At 44.9% G+C, this 19,494-nt stretch overlaps 1 protein-coding gene across 1 annotated transcript; it reads left to right on the forward strand.

The window, feature by feature from the left end:
• The first annotated feature begins 2,049 nt into the window (after positions 1-2,049).
• LOC136613974 (transmembrane 4 L6 family member 1-like) lies at positions 2,050-19,225 on the forward strand. The gene is made up of 6 exons (XM_066594088.1): positions 2,050-2,169; positions 8,155-8,337; positions 11,958-12,023; positions 14,793-14,938; positions 16,734-16,926; positions 18,969-19,225. Exons 2-6 carry the CDS (start codon positions 8,167-8,169, stop codon positions 18,981-18,983), a joined length of 591 nt encoding a protein of 196 aa, XP_066450185.1. The 5' UTR covers positions 2,050-2,169; positions 8,155-8,166; the 3' UTR covers positions 18,984-19,225.
• The last annotated feature ends 269 nt before the right edge of the window (positions 19,226-19,494 follow it).

The following is a 19,494-nucleotide window of genomic DNA, read 5'->3' on the forward strand; positions in this document are numbered from 1 at the left end:
GGAGAGGCAGAGATTGTGTACACACTGACTGCAGACCTGAGAGAAGTGAGTGCACGGGAGCTGAGCCTGCAAAGTTAGCCATTCCCCTACACCTAAAAAGAAAACATTGTCCCACTTGCTAAAGAAGCTGAGTGCCTACCAACAAGCAGTGGATTACAGAGGGGTTGCACTGCACACTTGGTTTACAGTGGTAACAAAAAGGAATAAATAATGAAAGTTTATTACAAGCTTGATGAGACACACAAGCTATTAGATAAGCAGACGTTGTCTGAAAAGTTAGGTATAATTTAGAGTTACTTTGTGATTGGTTGCCAAGAGCAACAAAACCAGTTTTTCTTTTAGACAGTTTTATAAATGTCGCCATGTGTTCATGCACTGATCGACTGCATACATACACACTTTTCTTCAAAGAGGAATTTCCTCCAAGGAGATCGAGAAATAGCCTAAGGAACAATTTCAAAGTCGTGGAACAGTAAAAAACGGGGTGGCAAAACCGGACACCATAATAGGGGCCCATTTACGTTTTTGCTATGGGGGCCCATCTCGTCACTGTACACTACTGCTTCATGGCCAATAACTTTTAGATGGGCAAACCATGTCACAAAAATGGTTAACTTATCACTCACGTTTTTCTGCAGTATTGATAACTCAACTCTGATGTATTTGGAGGCGGGAATGACATTTTCCCCAAAATGATACAATGGTTTTTTTGCCTTCCTCTGAATCAACATTGCAGGATAATGATTTGATTTTCACCCATTAAGGACCAAGCATGGAAATTTACAGCACTTGGTGCTGGGCTTTAATTTTGGCCAATAGTAAAAATATGGCGCTGGATTAAAGCTCCTGCTATCTAGCAAAAGCAGGTTGGGTCCTCGGCTGCTAGTCACAGGACCCAGAGGTAGAGGAAGAAGTGGTTACAAAAGTTTTTAGCCGCTTGTGCTTTGCAATGAGAGGTATGTAGTGAAAACAGAAAGTGGTATCACTTCTGCTATTCGAACCGGTGATCATATGACCGCCGGGTGTCCTCTGCCACAGCAGAGCTGCAGGGTCCTAACAGACCCTGATCAGCTCTGTTATTCATTACTGTCACACTAGGAGGATGTTTTCTACTAAAACTGGGGCTGCTGTGGATGCGTCTCCTGTGGATGCCCCAGCTACAGTAGATAAGTGTGAAATAAAAAAAAAAGACAATGTGAATGCCCCCCCCCCCCCCCCCCCCCCCGAAGTCTGTTATGATATCATGGGGGACATAGATGTTAAAATAAATAATTACAAAAATAAGTGGAAGAAATTACAGAATATATATATATATATATATATATATATGTAATATTTTTACAATATATTAAAATAAAAGAAAATGACCAACCGCCGACTCTAAACAAAACCGTATGCGCCCTGTAATCAGAGACTATACAAATTATATATCGAAATTATATAATGAAACGTGTGAAACAAAGTGAGAAACTCGTTCCTGTACTTTATTTTAGCGTAAATATACTAATTTTAAAAACAAACAACAACTAAATTTTAAATCATTTTAACAAAGGAAAAACAATTCAGTAAAGAAAGCTATAATAAAACAAGCCCTATATGTCATGGGGGGAAAAAAACGCAAAAATAATCTTGGAAGCTGAAGAAAACAAACATAGGGCAGTAAAACCAGCAGATGGGTAAAATCCCAAGTGTCTGGTCCTTTAGGACTGAACCTCCCTGGTCCTTAAGGGGTTAATGGATTAGTGCCCTCGTTTTACCAGGTTTCGATTTTATCAGTCCCAGGGTAATATGATTGCTATAGCATATTACATAGGATATTTGTACATTTCCTGCACGTTGCAATCTCCTGGCTGAATCAGTCGTTTGTTTGGCAACTTTTGTCATTAGTAACGAGCGTGACATCACTGGCGTTAGTTAATCAATAAGTGCGAAGGACACTGACCAGGAGAACAGCGCTGCATTCATCGCTCAGAGAATCAATACCGCTTTATTTGTTATACCTGCAACCTAGTGAGGCCGTTCAGGGTCCTTCCGAATTCTTCTCAGGCAGATCATCAGCGTCCGCCTACAACCGCTTGCTGTGTGCGCCTGGTAGCGGTCATACTACTCCTCTGCAGAACTCATCTCGCTGTGGTCTTCTGCGTCCATCTGTCTCCCCGAGGTCATCAGGTACGAGTGTTTTCTATATGAGCTAACTATGAAAGGACTGCCGGCATGCGGGTTTACACCAGATTGGGGTCACTTGGTGCAAATATGTAGAACAATGTTAGAATAGTAGTTTCTTTATAAAATGTTACTTCGGGAATAGCTGTTTGTAGATTTATTGTGAGTGTGCATTAGGAGCGTGCAAAAACAGATAGAGCATGTTCTATTCTTTTTGTGTATTTGCACACCAAAGGTCCCCATAGACGTCAATGGAGGTGCGCAACTGTGCACAGAATACAAAAGGCGATGGAAAAAGAACACATCCTGGGGTGTGCAAACGTATGAGCAATATGTAAGGAGGTGCACAAATACAATGCGCAATTCTGTGAAAAAAAGAACACAGGCTAAATAGCCATTTACATCAGGGCGTGGTCGTCTGCCGTGCGAATATGAACTTGCCCTGCGTGTACAGAAAGTACAGTGAAATACGCCCTTACACGCGCAGAAAATGTTGCGCTTGCGCCCGTGTGAATCTGCTCTAAGGCTGCACAGAATTACCTAATTGAAGTAAAATCCATCCATTTACACAAGCGTATGTGTTTTTGCGCAGGCTTCAGTGCAACAGATTTACGATATAAACGAGGCTTTATTACACTTGTGTCGCCGTATTTCACTGCACTCTTCGCGCCCGCAGGGCATGTTCACATGCACGCAGCAAGCAAATATGCCCCGATTTAAATGGCTATTTAGCCCAGTGAGTTTCATGGAATTGCGCAGCGTATTTGTGCATTTGCTTGTATATTGCATGTGTATTTGCGCAGCTCCCATAGACTTCTATGGGGACCTTTAGTGCGCAAATGTGCAGGAAAATAAAGCATGTCCTATTTTTTTTTGCACAGGTGGGACATGAGCGCGCAAAAACGGGAAATGTATACACACCCATTGACATCATTGGATTCTATTCTCTTCGTATTGCGCTTAAATTTTATGCGCACAAATACGCCCATGTGAAGGAGCCATTCGTTGCACTTAAATGAAGTGTGTTTGAATGGGAGCTCAATAATTAAAATAAGACTTTAAAATCCCCCCATAGTGTGACAGATAGAGACCCCCATAATCTCGGAGACAGATAGGGGCATTGCTGTATTGTGCAAAGGTAGCAGTGACACCTGTGCGCTTCTGACTGAGATAGCCTAAGACTTCCCTGCCAGATAAGAGTACAGTACACTAAGGCCGAGACCGGACAAGCGTGGTTTACACGCTTCTACAGCAGCATGTAAACCACGCTTTTATAGCAACCAATAGGTTCCTATGGGAGCGCTCACACGGACCCGTTTTAGAAGTGCAGAATGTGCCCTAAAAAAGAACGGTCAGCAAGTGCTGACTCGCCTGTCAGCTCTGTGATGCGCGCTGTCCAGGGTGCTTACCATAGGCTCCACGGATGTGTGACCAGGCTTCTTCATGGAGCTAAAGACAGCTCCGCTCATGCGCATAATCCCTGCATTGCATCAGCGTGGTTTACACGTTGCTTAGCAGTGTGTAAACCACGCTCGTCTGACTGAGCCCTAAGGGTGTATTTACATGATGATTTTTCTGGTTGGACTTCCCTTCGAATGTGATGTGAATAGAACAGGAAAATAACCCATCGATTTCAATAGGTTAATTTACATGAGCGACTCTTCGCTTGCACAGATTATTAATTTGGGATGCAAAAAAAAAAATTGCATCGCACTCAATTTTTTTTAAACTATTGAAATTACATGCAGTTTTAATGGGGATAAAAAGCACGTAAAAAAATGGGAAATACAGCGATGTAATGCCTTTTAGTCGCAAAATGCATTGTAATTGCTAAAAGATATTGCAGGTTTATGGTTTTAATACTTTGATTCACGTGGACATATTTTTCACCTCCACATTTACATACGAAGTGCTCATGCCTGACAACCACCCAGGATTCGAAGGGACGGTCCTGCTGTCACAAGTGGAAGATGGCATGTCCCAGGTCCCTACTACCACACCTTCGTCAAATAGCAAAATTTCATCCTGCAGCCAAGCCAAACAGGGTTTCTCTCTACACAGGCGACTCCAACCCGACTCCAGGTGCCCTGTGATTTAGGCTAAGCGGGGGAACTGAGCCAGTGTACACAACCGTGCTGTGTGGTTGCAGAATCCCTGTGTATAGATCAAGATGGACTTTTACTAATTGAGTGAGATGGGGGATCAGAGGGACAGCAGGGGGACAGGGAGTGGGGAGGGCACAATAATTAGAGCTAAAAGTGAGCACTATGACAAAGTGGAGGAACACTCTAATAATAATCTTTATTTGTATAGCGCCAACTTATTCCGCAGTGCAAGAGCTACATTTGGTATTCAATTATTTGGAAACAAAGGGGGCAGATGATACAGAATGATGGATGTTTTGGGGTAGAGTGTTCCAGAGGATTGGTGCTGCTCTAGAAAAGTTCTTGAGAATAGCATGCTAGGTTCGTATTAGAAGGGTGTTTATTTTGAGTGTGTTAGCAGATTGAAGTGTGCGGGCTGGGTGGTGTACGGACAGGAGGGAAGCGATGTATGGTGGCGTGGCGCCGTGGAGAGCTTTGTGGTTGAGGGTGATAAGTTTGAATTGAGTTCTGTAGTGTATTGGCAGCCAGTGCAGCGACTGGCACAGCGCAGAGGCATCTGAGAAACGGCTGGATAGGAAGAGGAGTCTAGCTGCTGCATTTAGTATGGATTGGAGAGGGAAGAGTCTGGTGCAGGGAAGGCAGATGAACAGAGTTGCAGTAGTTGAGTCGGGAGGGGAGGAGGGCAACAACGAGTGTCTTTAGCGTGTCTGTGGTGAGGAATGGATGGATTTTAGCAATATTTCTGAGGTGCAGGACTAGGGGGTGGAAGGTATCGAAGACTCGTTTGGGGTTGTGGGATAGTGAGGAGACAAGGGATGGAAAATAAACTTGTTTAGCATGGTGAAGGGTGAGGTTTTAAGCATAGTGGGTGAAGTCTGCAGGTTGTTTTGGATTTGCACCACAAACACTCAGCACACCTAGAGCATCGCCGGATGAAGCGCATTTGGGGCATGAGCCAAGGTTGTTGTGGTGTGTGGTGGACGGCTCAGGTCATGGTGGGGTTGCAGCATCATCCAGGGCGCATTTGAGGGTGGTGGAGTAGTGTTCGGCAGCCAGGCTGGGGCATGAGAGGAGAGAGATGGGGCACAGGGAAGACTGTAAGGTTTTGGCAAACTGCTGGGTGTGGACAGTCTGGAGGTTCCTAGAGTTACAATAGATAGTAGGGCCTAGGGAGATGCTAGGGTGCCTAATGGAGAAGGAAAGGGGGTTGTGGTCAGAGAGTGGGAGGGGGGAAAATTAGGTTGAGGGTGTTGCCATCTCTGTGAGTGAGTGAGTCTGAGAGTTGTGATGTGCCGAGGAAGGAGGTGATTTGTTAAAAGCTGGGAGGCAGATGGAGAAATGGGGTCATTAGTGGGGATGTTGAAGTCACTGAAGATAGGGAGGATAGGAAATGGGGGAGCCAGGTGGAGAAATTGTCTAGGAACAGGCGGGTGGGACCTGGGGGCCGGTAGATGACAGCGACACGTGTGGACACATGTAGCTACAGTGGACAGGTAGGGTAGGGACAGTGGACGGAACAGTCATTGGATATGGACTTCAAACGACAAGAAGGTGAGGGAGGGGCCCGGGGGAGTGACCTGGTGCAATTTGGCGAGAGGATAACACCTACTCCTCTACCATGCTTGACAAAGATCTGGTAACATCAGAGGTCGAAACGTTGCAACGATATTTTGGATGGAGGAATAAAGTTATTTTATTATCTTCCGCATCGTGGTGCTTGGATCTTCTTTTCATATGTATATCCTGTGGAACCAAGGTCTGGGTTCCTTTCACCATAGGCTTTGCACCACCAGATCCTGCCCTATTTGAAAATAAGTGAGTGCTGCTGGTATAAATCTTTTTTGTGATACTCCTCCACCATGGGTGTCGTCCGATCTGGGGGTGTGGGGGAACTGCAGGTCATCAAAGAACAATGCAGCAGGGGAGACTGAATCGGACTGCTGTATCCACGTCTCGGTGAGGGCGAGCAGGTTGAGACATTTGTAATGAAGAGGTCGTGGATGGTTGGGACTTTGTTGCACACGGAGTGGGGCCACAGATGGAGCACTATATCTAAATGGGGGCATTATTAGTAAGTGGGGCCACAAGGGGGCACTAATACCACGGGGGATTACTGAGCATTTAATTGTGAGTAGTGCTAGGATGGAGCTAGAGAAGAAAAATAAACAATGCCAATCAGAATTCACCTGTGATTACAGCAGGTAATTGCACTGTAATCACTATCACTCTGTAGAACTCATATGTAATGATTATTTCAAGGTATACCATGTCTGTGAGAGGCTTACTAATGGCCACTGTTACTGTAAGGGAGTCATTAACAGACACTATGGTAAACCCCTAGCTTCCTGGTGGTGTCAAGATACACCAGTACCCACTATAACTGTGAGGAGGCACAAATAGGGGCGATTTAGCAAAAAAGTTAGCAAAATTAGGAGGTATAACTTCCAAAAACCATGTATCGGGTATAAAACAGATCATCAAGCATAGGTGAGAACTTTAAAATTCCACATCATTGTTCAACTTACCCCTGAAGAAGCTGCAGTAGACGCAATACTCATGGGGCTGCCGTGGCATCTGCTTTGATAGATTATACTTTTCCCCACACTTATGTTTGGTGTTTATTCCTTACTGACTTTCTCTTTATGGATGTCACAGTTATTTCATCCATTCCCTAAACTATCTTATTGTATATCTCATGCACATTGCTACATGTTATGCACTCATATGTGAATAATGATAACAGCTCTGTATAGAGGAAAGGTGGACTTTCCAAATTATTTCCTCTGTTGAGAATAAAGTACCTCAGTTCTTCTGTCCATTACAGAAGTTAGTAGCTGGCTAATGGGCTATTCACACAATAAAACCTCTTCAAATGACCGCCTCTGTGGGGAAGGCCAACTCTGTGGGGAAGGCCAACTCTGTGGGGAAGGCCAACTCTGTGGGGAAAGCCAACTCTGTGGGGAAGGCCAACTCTGTGGGGAAGGCCAACTCTGTGGGGAAGGCCAACTCTGTGGGGAAGGCCAACTCTGTGGGGAAGGCCAACTCTGTGGGGAAGGCCAACTCTGTGGGGAAGGCCAACTCTGTGGGGAAGGCCAACTCTGTGGGGAAGGCCAACTCTGTGGGGAAGGCCAACTCTGTGGGGAAGGCCAACTCTGTGCGGAAGGCCAACTCTGTGCGGAAGGCCAACTCTGTGCGGAAGGCCAACTCTGTGCGGAAGGCCAACTCTGTGCGGAAGGCCAACTCCATGCGAAAGACGGCCTCTGTGAGAAGACCACCTCAGATCTAGACATAGATTTTTGTGACGGATTTTCAATTCTCTTTTATCCTCAGTATATTGACCTTCTCCTTTGAGAGAACCACTCTCTAGAAGACCAAATGGATTGTTCTCTCCAAGAGGCTTCAGATGTGGGGAAATTTAACTCGACATTTAAATGTTAAAGGGGTTTCTCCAGGACTTTTACTATTGATGACCTATCTTCAGGATTGTTGAAGGGCTGCTGCTCCGGATCCCCAATAATCAGCTGATCCCCAAGGCTGCTATCAGCGTATTCAGTGCTGTCAACATCGCAACAGCCCGGTTTGGTACTGCAGGCAGATTGAATTCAATGGGAGCTGTGCCTGCTGTACCAATACAGGACTCTGCAATATGGGCAGCGCTATTTGCTTCCAGTGATGTCCACATTGACAGCAAGCCCAATATCCCCCATGGTCAACTGTTGATCCCCTATCCTAAGGATAGGTTATGAATAGTAAAAGTCCCAGAATACTCTTTTATGTGATACTTATTTCAATATTCGAAAACATGTTTTACACACCAGCAAATGTGGTTATTATCATCCATGACATCCGTAAGGTATTCTCAATATATGAACCTTTGTCCTTGCAGCCCGGCCTCACCATGTGCACAGGGAAATGTGCTAAATTTATTGGCAAACTCCTATTCCCATTAGGAATCTGTGCTATCACTGCAAATCTTCTCCTGTACTTCCCCAATGGCAGGATCCTAGAAGTGGAACAGATTACAGATTTTGTCTGGTTTTTCCAAGGAATCGTTGGGGCTGGATTATTGGTGAGTCTGTATGACATATTCATAAACTGAATGGTATTACAGAACAGTATTGTACTATGACGTCTATATAACAATGCTCACATATGGCTTGTCAGTAATGCAGTGCCCGGATAACAGCGCCCGCATAACAACATCAGCGTCCTCTTATTGACCTCCAGTCCTCACCTATCAATGACATGCAGCGCCTCACTCACTCACTGACTTGCCACTAATTCTCTAACTTCCCGATGTCGTACAAACATAAAATTTGGCACAACCATTCTTTAGCTCCTACAAAGGAAAAGTAAAAGGGGTACAACTCAATTATTCAATGCTAAGTGCAAAAGTATTGGCACCCCTGTGTAATGTACGTAATCTAATTCTCTGACTTCCCGCTGTCATACAAACTTGAAATTTGGCATGACCAATCTTTAGGTAATAAATAGGAAAAGTAGAGGGAACACAACTTAATTTTTTAATGCTAAGTGCAAAAGTAAGTGTACTCCTATGTTATGTAACTTCCCGGTGTAGTACAAACTTGAAATTTGGCATGAGCATTCTTTAGGTCCTAAATAGGAAAAGTAACGGGGTCACAACTCGATTATTCAATGCTAAGTGCAAAAGTGTAAGCACCCCTATGTTATGTAATTAATCTAATTCTCTAACTTCCCGATGTCGTACAAACATGAATTTTGGCACAACCATTCTTTAGATCCTAACTAGAAAGATGAAAAAAAATATTTTTAGGGGTGTAGCTACCTGAATGGGTAATTTGGAAAAATTATAGGTAAAGGAACGTGCAGAAGATGTGATTCCTCTCTCTTGTTAAGGTGGTGGGTCGTGGAAAAGACCTAGTTGTTTGGGTGCAGCCAATGCTATGATAGTCACACTGGCAGGTGGGAATATTTTGATGGATTAGTGAAGAAAAAAATGTGATGGGTGTAGGCGCAGCTGATCGAAATATAAAGTTCATTACAATACAGGAAGTAAGCTCAGCTTCTCTGTTTTCAGATGGTTTAAAATAAAGCGGAGAAGCTGAGCTTACTTCCTGTGTTGTACTGAGCTTTATATTTCGGTCAGCTGCGCCTACACCCATCACATTTTTTTCTTCAATAATTCTTTATATCATAAATAGGAAAAGTATAGGGGTTGCAACTTGATTATTCAATGCCAAGTGCAAAAGTAAGTGAACCCTCGTGTTATGTACCTAATCTAATTCTCTAACTTCCTGATGTCGTACAAACTTGAAATTTGGCACGACCATTCTTTAGCTCTATGTGTATATACTAGGAAGAATCTAACTGACCTCTATGTGTATATACTAAAAAACTGTAAGCAGCAAGCGGCCATCGACCGCAGGGATGGATCATGCCTTTAAGACTAAAAAGGGTTTGCAACCTCCAGTCTGGGGGAAAATTTAAATAAAAAGGGGCATTACCTTAAAATAGAACATGCTGCAATTTTTTTCACATGTATAAAATATGCAGGTGAAAAATACATGTCAGAATATGACAATGGAAACCAATGTTTTCTGTGCTGCCCATATTATGCCAGTAAAAAATACAGACATAAGGAATCCGCATTACAAAATATTAACTAACATCTTGTATTTATCAAGAATTGTTGGCACATATTAGTAACAGGCAGTGCGGTTTTGAATGCTGGGGGAGCCCAGGGTGCCCGTGCCAGTGTGGTTCACCTGTGGGGGTGCAGGGCAGCCCGCTGGATTGAAATATGGCATCATTAAGAGGGTGTAAGCCTGCATGGTGCACTACATGTACCATGTGGCCTGACACCCTGTATACGCCCTCTTGTGGGCATGAATAGTACCTAGCAGTCGCCCCTCAATATAAGGAAGGTGTGTCAGTGGTTATTCACCAGTACCATCACCTATGCAATTACTCAGATAATCGCTCAAATAATGCACTGCAGTACTTGTGTTCTGCAGTGTATTATGTTTATTATTAATCATTGAAAGCCATGGCAGACCCAAAGGTCATTGTGGATGGTGGAGGGCTAAGGACATCAGAGAGAAGTGCCCTCTCTCTGTTAATCTCATACATGCTGCGATCAGCATTGATTGCATCATGTAAGAGCTTAACAGCAGAGACTGGACTTGTCTGCGATCCTCTCCATTGCTGCGAGACCCTAGCTGTTAGCTACAACGGCTCCCACTGCAGATGGCGTAGGCTCAGCTTCTGAGCTTGCCCCATCTACATGCTGTACATGTATGGCTTTTCACAGGAACCCCTTCTTTCTCATATACATAAATGTACATCATGGGGTGGGAAAGGTTTAAAATGTAGGAGCATAATGTTTAATAGAAAAATTTTATTTTTTTTTTTAAATGTATTGAAATATTGCAGTTTTCACCCTGAGCACTAGAACAGCCCTAAAGACTGACACTTAGGGCCCTCTTACACAGGCCAATTGTCTGCCCATTATAATGAACATATCAAAAAATAGCATGTTAGTTGGCACTTGTTATTGGCAATCACATGTGGCAGAGGATGGCCAATATAGAAATGAATGATCATTCATCCCCACTGACTGCATCCTTTGGCAGCAACTCGCCCTGTTTAAACAGGCAGATGTGCTGACAAGCAGGCATTTTTATGCCCACTTAAAGCATTCATCAGCCGACAAACAAGTGTTTGCTTGTTCATCAGGCAGTCACTGGCATATTCAAACAGGCCGATGATTGGAAAATGAACATATGTATGAAATCTCCTGCTCAATCATTGGCCCTAGTAAAAAAGGCCTTTACTGTTTCCTGATGCTCCCTTGCTAACTTAGCTGTGTACTGTAGACTGGGGCAGAATAAGCTGAGTCATCTCATTATCATTAGATGGCAGATTAGTTAAAGGGGATGTCCGGGACTTCATCAAAACGACCTAATCTCAGGATAGGTCATCAATAATTAATTGGTAGGTGTCCACCGCTTGGGATCCCCACCGATCAGCTGATATTGGACCAGATGTCATTGAGAAAGCTGGAGGCAGACAGCTCTGTAGTGCTGTGACCTGGATTGGTATTGCAGGCACATCACCCACTGAATTCACCTCTTCATTAGACAGCAGGACAGTATATGTGAGAGATAGTCCATTGTAGACAAAACCATAGTCCGATTCATATTGGTATATGATCATGTTATGGCATGATCATATACCAGTAGAGTCTAACATTGTCTACAGATTCTGGTGGCTATCAAGACTTCCTTTGGCTTCTACTGGTATGTGATTATGCTATGGATTGGGTTATGTTTTTGACTCTGATGGACTGACCAACATATACATTGTCCAGTTCTCTAAAGAAGAAGTGAAATACCTCGAAACGTGTTATCTGCTGGTTTTCAATAAGGTATTCTCTTATAATACACCACTGGTGATCTCCGTTCAGTAGCATCTCGCCACTAATAGGTCGCTCCAGAGCCCTAGCCTTTTGCTGTTACATCCTTCCTATGTTTACCGACGCTAACACAACTTCTGGTTGACCGGCGTAACAAGGCCAGCAGCATCAAAACTCACAACTTCTTTCAAGTGTTGCAGGTCCGTGCCCAGTTTTATATTCCTGGCCTTCCAGAAGCCTTCTGCCCACTACCCGCCTCTTGCAATAACCATGTATGTACTTTTGTTCTGCAGGTTTTCCTACCAGCATTTATGATGCTGAGTGCAGGCGGAGATGGATGCTGTGCAAACAGATGCGGGGTAAGAAATCTCATGTCTGGTGGCTGGATGAAGTATCTACAGCCTCAGTAATGGGTGGTTTCTGATTCGAGGTCCGTTGTTGAATGTGAGATTCTGTATTTTATATGTCAGGGCTCATAATAGTTCTGTACAGCAGAGGGTTTAGTTCAGCAGTACAAGGAACATGGGTCCAAGTCTTAGGAGGCCAATATTTTGCATCCCTTACTCTGCAAGATCCTGTGTATGCAAGGCGAATCAATGGGCATTGTGCAATACTGTATTTCTCAAGATTGGGATCAATACTAGCCTTAGGTTAGATGTCACCCTATGTGGAATTGTTTTGGGCCCATATCCTAAGAAAAAACTACATAAATTTGGACCGATAGGCCTTCTGCCTGTATTATGCTTTTGCAGAAAAAAACAGCTGAAAGTTTGTAAAGTTGAGAAATAAACCTATTTTGCAATAGGGGTTTAATAATTTTGATCACAACTGTTATTGCTAGAATCACACCATGAATACTAAGGTATTATATTCTATAGTGCCCTTTGAAATTTAAAAGCAGCTAGTGATTGCTGTAGACAACAGTGGTCCTCTACTTAACAAGGAAGTCAGGGCCACCTGAAAAAATGTTCTCAAACCCGGATGGTACAGCATTATCCAAAGGTGAATACATTGTAGATTCTCATGGGATGCTGTCGTATGTAAGCCTTTACTGTTACTGAAGAATTATGCAAATGAAAAGATGCCTCTGCAGTGCCTCCTATTGGAAGGCAGCACTCCTGCAAGTCAATGTTAGGCTTTCTAATACGGATTGTAACAATAACTGGGAATATGAGTCCAAACCAGAATCTTCTGCAGAAGGAAAAGATAAACCATACACGGTTTCAAAAATATAACCACTGTTGAGCTGGGACCTACGAATGACCCATAATTACAGTTATTAATTCTTTTTGTCCCATCTCAGTGGTGTGAAACCGCAGTCGGCAAGTCTAGGGGATGCGTATTTAGAGGGGCAAGGAGACAATGGGATCTACTGCAAATTGCTAATTTCATTTTCACTACAACAAAGGACTTCCTTGGTGGTCCAAAAGGAGCAAATGGGATCAAAGGCCCCTCTGGTACAGGTGTGCAAGGCAGTTGAGTGAATATTGATGAGCAATGCTTGGCCGGAAATACACTTAAAAATCTGACTAAATGCACTCAACTTTCTCCAGACCAGAAAGGTGGCAGATAGCAGGGAGATTTGCAGACAATTTACCAGCATCATTTCATTACACCTCCCCCTTTTAGAGATGGTTAATGAGAGGGTAATCCGCCAATAACCTCCCTTGCCTTGCCCATCAGCGTTAATATGCTTGCTGCCCTTCTTGTGCTGGATGGTGAAGTCATATTACTGTAAGGCTAGACTGCAGCGTAGTAACTTGCCATTTTAACTACTGCTACCTGATGCAACCAGCTAAGAGGATTGTGATGTGTCATTATGGCGAAGTTGCGCCCATAGAGATATGGATGAAGCTTCTACAGGGCCCACACATTGGCTAAGCACTCTTTCTCTACCGAGGCCTATGCCACCTCTCTGCACAGGGTTCTTTTCCCAGCTAGAGTTTAGTTAGCTGAGAGCAGCACCCAGGTCATATGCGCTAGGATCGGTCTGCACCACAAACCTCCTGGTGACGTCTGGGGCCTGCAGAACCGGGGCACTGGAGAGGGCAGTCTTAAGGACTGCTCACAGTTGGAGGGTCAGTTCACTATCTGAGGCAGTTTTTTCCTGATCACATCAGTGAGGGGCCTGGCTAGGGCAATGTAGTTGGGTACCAGCTTACGGTAGTACCCACCTGTACCCAAGAAGGACATTACTTGCTTCTTGGTTTTGGGGTGCGTCAGGCCATTATGGTGTCCGCTTTTCCAAGCCCTGGGTTTAGAGTTCCCCCACTGACTCGATGACTTAGGTACTGCACCTCCTACATGCCAATCTGGCATTTTCCAGGCTTGATGTTCAGGCCTGCGGTCTGGATCCGCTTGAGTACCCATGGTAGGGGCTCGAGGTGTTCACCCAAGTGGCGCTGAAGACAGCAATATCGTCCAAGTAAGCGACCACAAATTCTTCTAACCCCTCAAGAAGTGGATCAACCAAGCATTGAAAAATGGTTGGAGCATTTTTCATGCTGAAGTTTATCACCTTGGACTCATGGGGTACAAATGAGGTCATGAAAGCAGATTGCTCCAGTGCTTCCTTGGTTATGGGTATGTGCCAATACCCTTGAGCCAGATTCATAATTGTGATGTAATGGTCACTGGCCAGCTGGTCCAACAGCTCAGGGCATCAGATAAGCACTGTATATCGCAATGGCGTTCCACCTCCTGTAGTCTTCGCAGAATCGAATTGTCCAGTCTTTCTTGGGCATCAGGACTACAGGGAAGGCTCATATACTCTTGGGCTTCTGGATGACATAGCATGTCGTCAATCTCCCACTTCATATCTGCCTGCACCTCAAGGGAAACATGGTAGGGCAGGCTGCCTAACAGTGGGGCGCTCCATTAACATTAAGTTTAACATTAACTTGCAGGAATGCTGCTTTCCAATAGGTGGCACTGCAGAGGCATTATCCCATTTTTCCATTTGCATAAATTTCCCAGAGGAGTATGCATGGCCTTATAAGTCTCCTCACTAAGTGCTCTCTCAAAGGCGTATCCATACCCTTCCTGAAGAATTATGAACATATGCTATGTGTCTATGTGCACCATTCACAACACCAAGATAATGGTCTTTGTGGGTTACCATTTACCAGATGCTCCTGACTGTAATCCTCTCCGCACTGGGCACCATTGGAGGAGTGTACTGCATGGTCATGTCTGCTATGGGTTTGGTTCATGGACCTCTGTGTGACACAGGAAATGGTGAATACATCTATCCATTCAGGAACAATACAGAAGAGTAAGTGGCCTAATCATCACCGTGGAGTCGGACTAAGATTATACATCTGGGCTCACCATTTATAATGAGTAGGGACTATACAAGGTGGAGAACCCCTTTAAGATTACAAGTGTATTAGGAGAAGCTCCCTGCTGTGTCTTTCACCTTGCAGTCTTTGGGCTATCTCAAGCTTGCATCCTTCTGGACATCCCTTTCCTTGCAGGTCAGTTAGTCACTATTTATATGGGTAGTATACAGTGTTCATCTCTGGGACCCCCACCTCTCAGGAATACAAGAGACCCCTGAAGAATGTTTGCCTTCCTATCCAGCCAAGATGACCCAAAGAGGTGGCCAGACCACATGTGTGGTTCTTGTCATTGAAGTCTAGGGGAGTTTCTGGCTTCACTTTCCCCATTACTCCCATAGACTTCAATAGGGAGGGCAAGTTACATATGTAGCCATCTGGACTGTATTTGGTGGGGGGAGGCGAGATGCAGGTCTTGCATACTTCCTCAGTTACTGAATGCAGTTAAACATTATACTATTATATTGCTGCCTTATGAGGCAGATTTGGCATTAAAGGGGTATATGAATAATTACCCGTCCTCAGCCCCGGCAATCCAACGCTGCAGACCTACAATCCTCGTGATCCTATGGAAATCACTTGACCGCTGCAGCCAATAAGAGGCTGCAACGTCACCGTTCCAAACTCCTGGCATCCTTGAACCCAGAATGTGAATCCCGGTGGGGATGCTGCCATCTGATTGGCTGCAGCAGTCAGTTGGTTTCCCTTTGCAAACAAAGACTGAGAGGACCTGGGGCTGCAGGATGGGTAGATCCTGCTGGTTTTATTATTTTAACCCATATACACCAATAGAGATGAGCGAGTATGCTCGCTAAGACACATTACTCGAGCGAGTAGTGCCTTAGTCGAGTATCTGTCCGCTCGTCTCTAAAGATTCGGCTGCCGGCGGCGGGCGGGGAGTGGCGAGGAACGGAGGGGAGATCCCTCTCTCCCTCTCTCCCCCCTGCTCCACCCTGCTCACTCCCGCAACTCACCTGTCACCCGCACCGGCAGCCGAATCTTTAGAGACGAGCGGGCAGGTACTCGAATAAGGCACTACTCGCTCATCTCTATACACAAGTCATTAAAAATTCCTATAGTAACCGGACAACCCCTTTAACCCCTTAATGCCCTTACGTCCTGGCTGGGGGGCACTTAACGCAACAGGACGTAAACTTCCATCCTGTGAATGGTGCAGGAACCGGCTAAGATTGATAGCTGGTCTCCTGCTGCAACAGCGAGGATCCATGTGAACATCCATCCCAGTTCTTAACCCCTTCCATGTTGCCATCAATGTAGATCGCGGCATGTAAAAGGTTTCACAGAGGGAACACGCTCCCTCTGTGACGTCATTGGCATTCCATGATGTAATTACAGAAGGCTGATGGGTTGCTAAACACTGTGGTCCAGGCCTGCCATGGTCTGTGATCTCTTTTGTGAGTGATAATGCATTGCAGTATAGGAGTACTGCAATGCATCAACATAGCAATCAGAGCTATTATGGTTCAAGTCCCCATAGGGACATAAAAAAAGTAAAAAAAATAAAATAAAAAATAGTGTTAAAAAAAAACCCATATACATTCACCCCCACTGCTCACTTTGAAAATGTGTTTCAGAAAGCATGCATCGCCTGCTACGTGCCAGCAGATGGTGCTGCTGTACCATGTTGTGTAGCTACCTAATAAATGACTCATTGATGCCACCTACTGTAAAATCTCCTGTTTCATGCTCGCCTCATTTCTCTGATTGCAGGAACAATTATCTCTTCCATCATGAGACTTGGAGCACGTGTAAAGAACCAGAGAACGTCGTGTTGTGGAATGTTGTCTTATTCTCCATCCTCATAGGGATTGGCGCCATTGAAGCCATACTGTGCCTCATACAAGTAATCAATGGCATCATCGGGGTGATCTGCGGCACCTGCTTGAGGAAAAGAAAAATCAGTGTAAGTCGCCCTCGCTAATTCATTAATCCTAGGGAGTACTTTAAGGGCGCTCTCACACATGCGCTTTTTAGCGTGACTACCACAGTGTTTTGAACACCCTGGTAACTGCGGTATAACACTCCCATTCATTTCAAAGGATTAGCCCATGCAATGTCAATGGTCCACGGATGTTGGATAGCACATGGACAGCTATCTGTGTGCTGTCTGATCTGCGTTCCTAGGGTGCAACACTCACATGGCCAAGTATATCTAATGTGATGCTAGAATGAAACATATACAAATGTACACAAATGCCTAATAATTACTACCGACCTTCACATGCCCGCCCTGCCCGCTCTCCACATGCCCATACCATCACTAACCCTTATATAACACATGACACTACACCATTACACACTAAATGGGAAACACTGCCATGGAAAAAGACTTGGGGATTTTAGTTAACTGTCAACTTAACTGGAGCAACCAGTGTCAGGCAGCTGCTGCCAAAGCTTATAGCAGTCGTGGCGAAACTATGGCACGTATGCCATCGGCCGCTCACCACTTGTGAATGTCGGCAGGGGCTGCGGCTCCCCTGCTGGCATTCACTCAGCGCCGCTGCTCTCGGAGCACATTGTCCTCCGAGATCAGTACCAGTAGCAACGCCGAGCAGAGGAGGAGCGGGTAAGTATATGGGTCCCGGGGAAGGGGGGTGTTGCCGTGGGGGGGGTCGCTGTCACACTAATGGGCCGCTGTGGGGGGAGGGGGGTGCCGTTGTCACATTAATGGGCCACTGTGGGGTGGGGTCGCTGTCACACTAATGGGCCACTGTGGGGTGGGGTCGCTGTCACACAAATGGGCCGCTGTGGGGGGGTCGCTGTCACACTAATGGGCCGCTGTGGGGGGGTCGCTGTCACACTAATGAGTCGCTGTGGGGGTTGGGGGGGGGTTGCTGTCACACTAATGGGCCGCTGTGGGGGGTGTCCCTGTCACACTAATGAGCCGCTGTGGGGGAGGGATCACTGTCACACTGGGGGCCGCTGTAGGGGGGGGTGTCGCTGTCACACTAATGGGCCACTGTGGGGGGGGGGGGTCGCTGAACACTAATGGGCCGCAGTGGGGGAGTCACTGTCACACTAATGGGCCACTGCGGGATTGGGGGGGTATGCTGCCACACTAATGGGCCGCTGTGTTACTACAGATGTAGTAATCATTAACATGACTGGTGCATCATGATAACTCGATTTACAGCATTGTAGTAGATTGCAGTTGAGTTATAATGCATTTAAAGGGGGTAAGTGGCTGTACCGAGACTAACGTTACCCCCTCTCCACGGCCCTACTGTTACAGATCATTAGATGTATTTTTTAATAAATAGGTCTAGAACTCTTCTATAAGTTGGGGCTCTGCTTTTGGACCCTGCATCCATGTGTCCTTACCTTAAATATCACACTTACCATACCGCCACTACATGCAAAACTCACACATCTACTTTTGGTTTCGGGACATTTCGTACAATTTTTTTCGTCGAATCCAAATCTCATCCAATCCACAGATTTTGCTTTCCTCGTCCAGTAAGACATTTGACATTTCGCAAATGATTCTTTATGCCATACTTAAGAAATGAGACGTGTGTTCTCCTCTTGAACATATAGTCTAGATTAAAATCACTGTCCAGCCACAGGAATCCCCTCCCCTTTAATATAAATGAAGCACAATATGTGGTGAAAAACAATATCAGAATTTGCGGAATGATTCTATGTTAAATTGACGCATCTCAGATTTCTAAAATTTGGCTCCGTCATTCAGGCGCAAACAGGCCTGGTCACTAAGGGGTTAACGCAAGCGGCTCAGAATCACTTTTGCGTTTCCAATGCTAAGTGGATAAAATCTAGGTTGGACATAGTGATATATTGGACAAATTGAGATTGGACGAATTGTCCGCCCGGATGAGTTTCTCCTTGGACAAACTTATGAAAGGACAAGAAATCTTGGACCAACCGCCCTGAAACCATATTTTATGTACATTGAATATCTGTCATGCTTGTCCTCTTCTCTTCCAGACTACCGTAGAGTGAATATGAAGACAAACTGCTGGCAGTAACAGAAGACCTACAAGACTCCAGGCACAAAGGAAGCAAAGCAAGCCTAGAACATGTTAGATAGATGTAGCAGAGCTGGATGTGTTAGTGCAGCTGAACAGCATATAAGTTAGTGGTACCACAGAGGCGCACTGACCTACCAAGGGAATGTCTAGTCTTCTTCACACGGACATATTTGTGCGCGCATTAAGCAGAGAATAGAACCCATTGATATCAATATATTCGTACACCTTTCCATTTTTGGAAGCGCCAAAAAAAAAATACGACCTGCTTACCAAGGGTCTCCATAGAAGTCTATGGGAGGTTCGCAACTGCTCAAAAGAACACATCTGGACTTCATTAGGCTAAATAGCCATTTAAATTGTAGCGTGTTCATCTGCCATGCGCAAATGAACATGCCCTGTGCGAGCAAAACGTACATTAAAATGCAGTTGCTCACACAAATCTACTTAGTTCATATTGCAAATTCATTGCGCTGAAGCATGCA

Source organism: Eleutherodactylus coqui, chromosome 1, assembly GCF_035609145.1.
Source record: "Eleutherodactylus coqui strain aEleCoq1 chromosome 1, aEleCoq1.hap1, whole genome shotgun sequence".
NCBI classification, from domain to species: domain Eukaryota; kingdom Metazoa; phylum Chordata; class Amphibia; order Anura; family Eleutherodactylidae; genus Eleutherodactylus; species Eleutherodactylus coqui.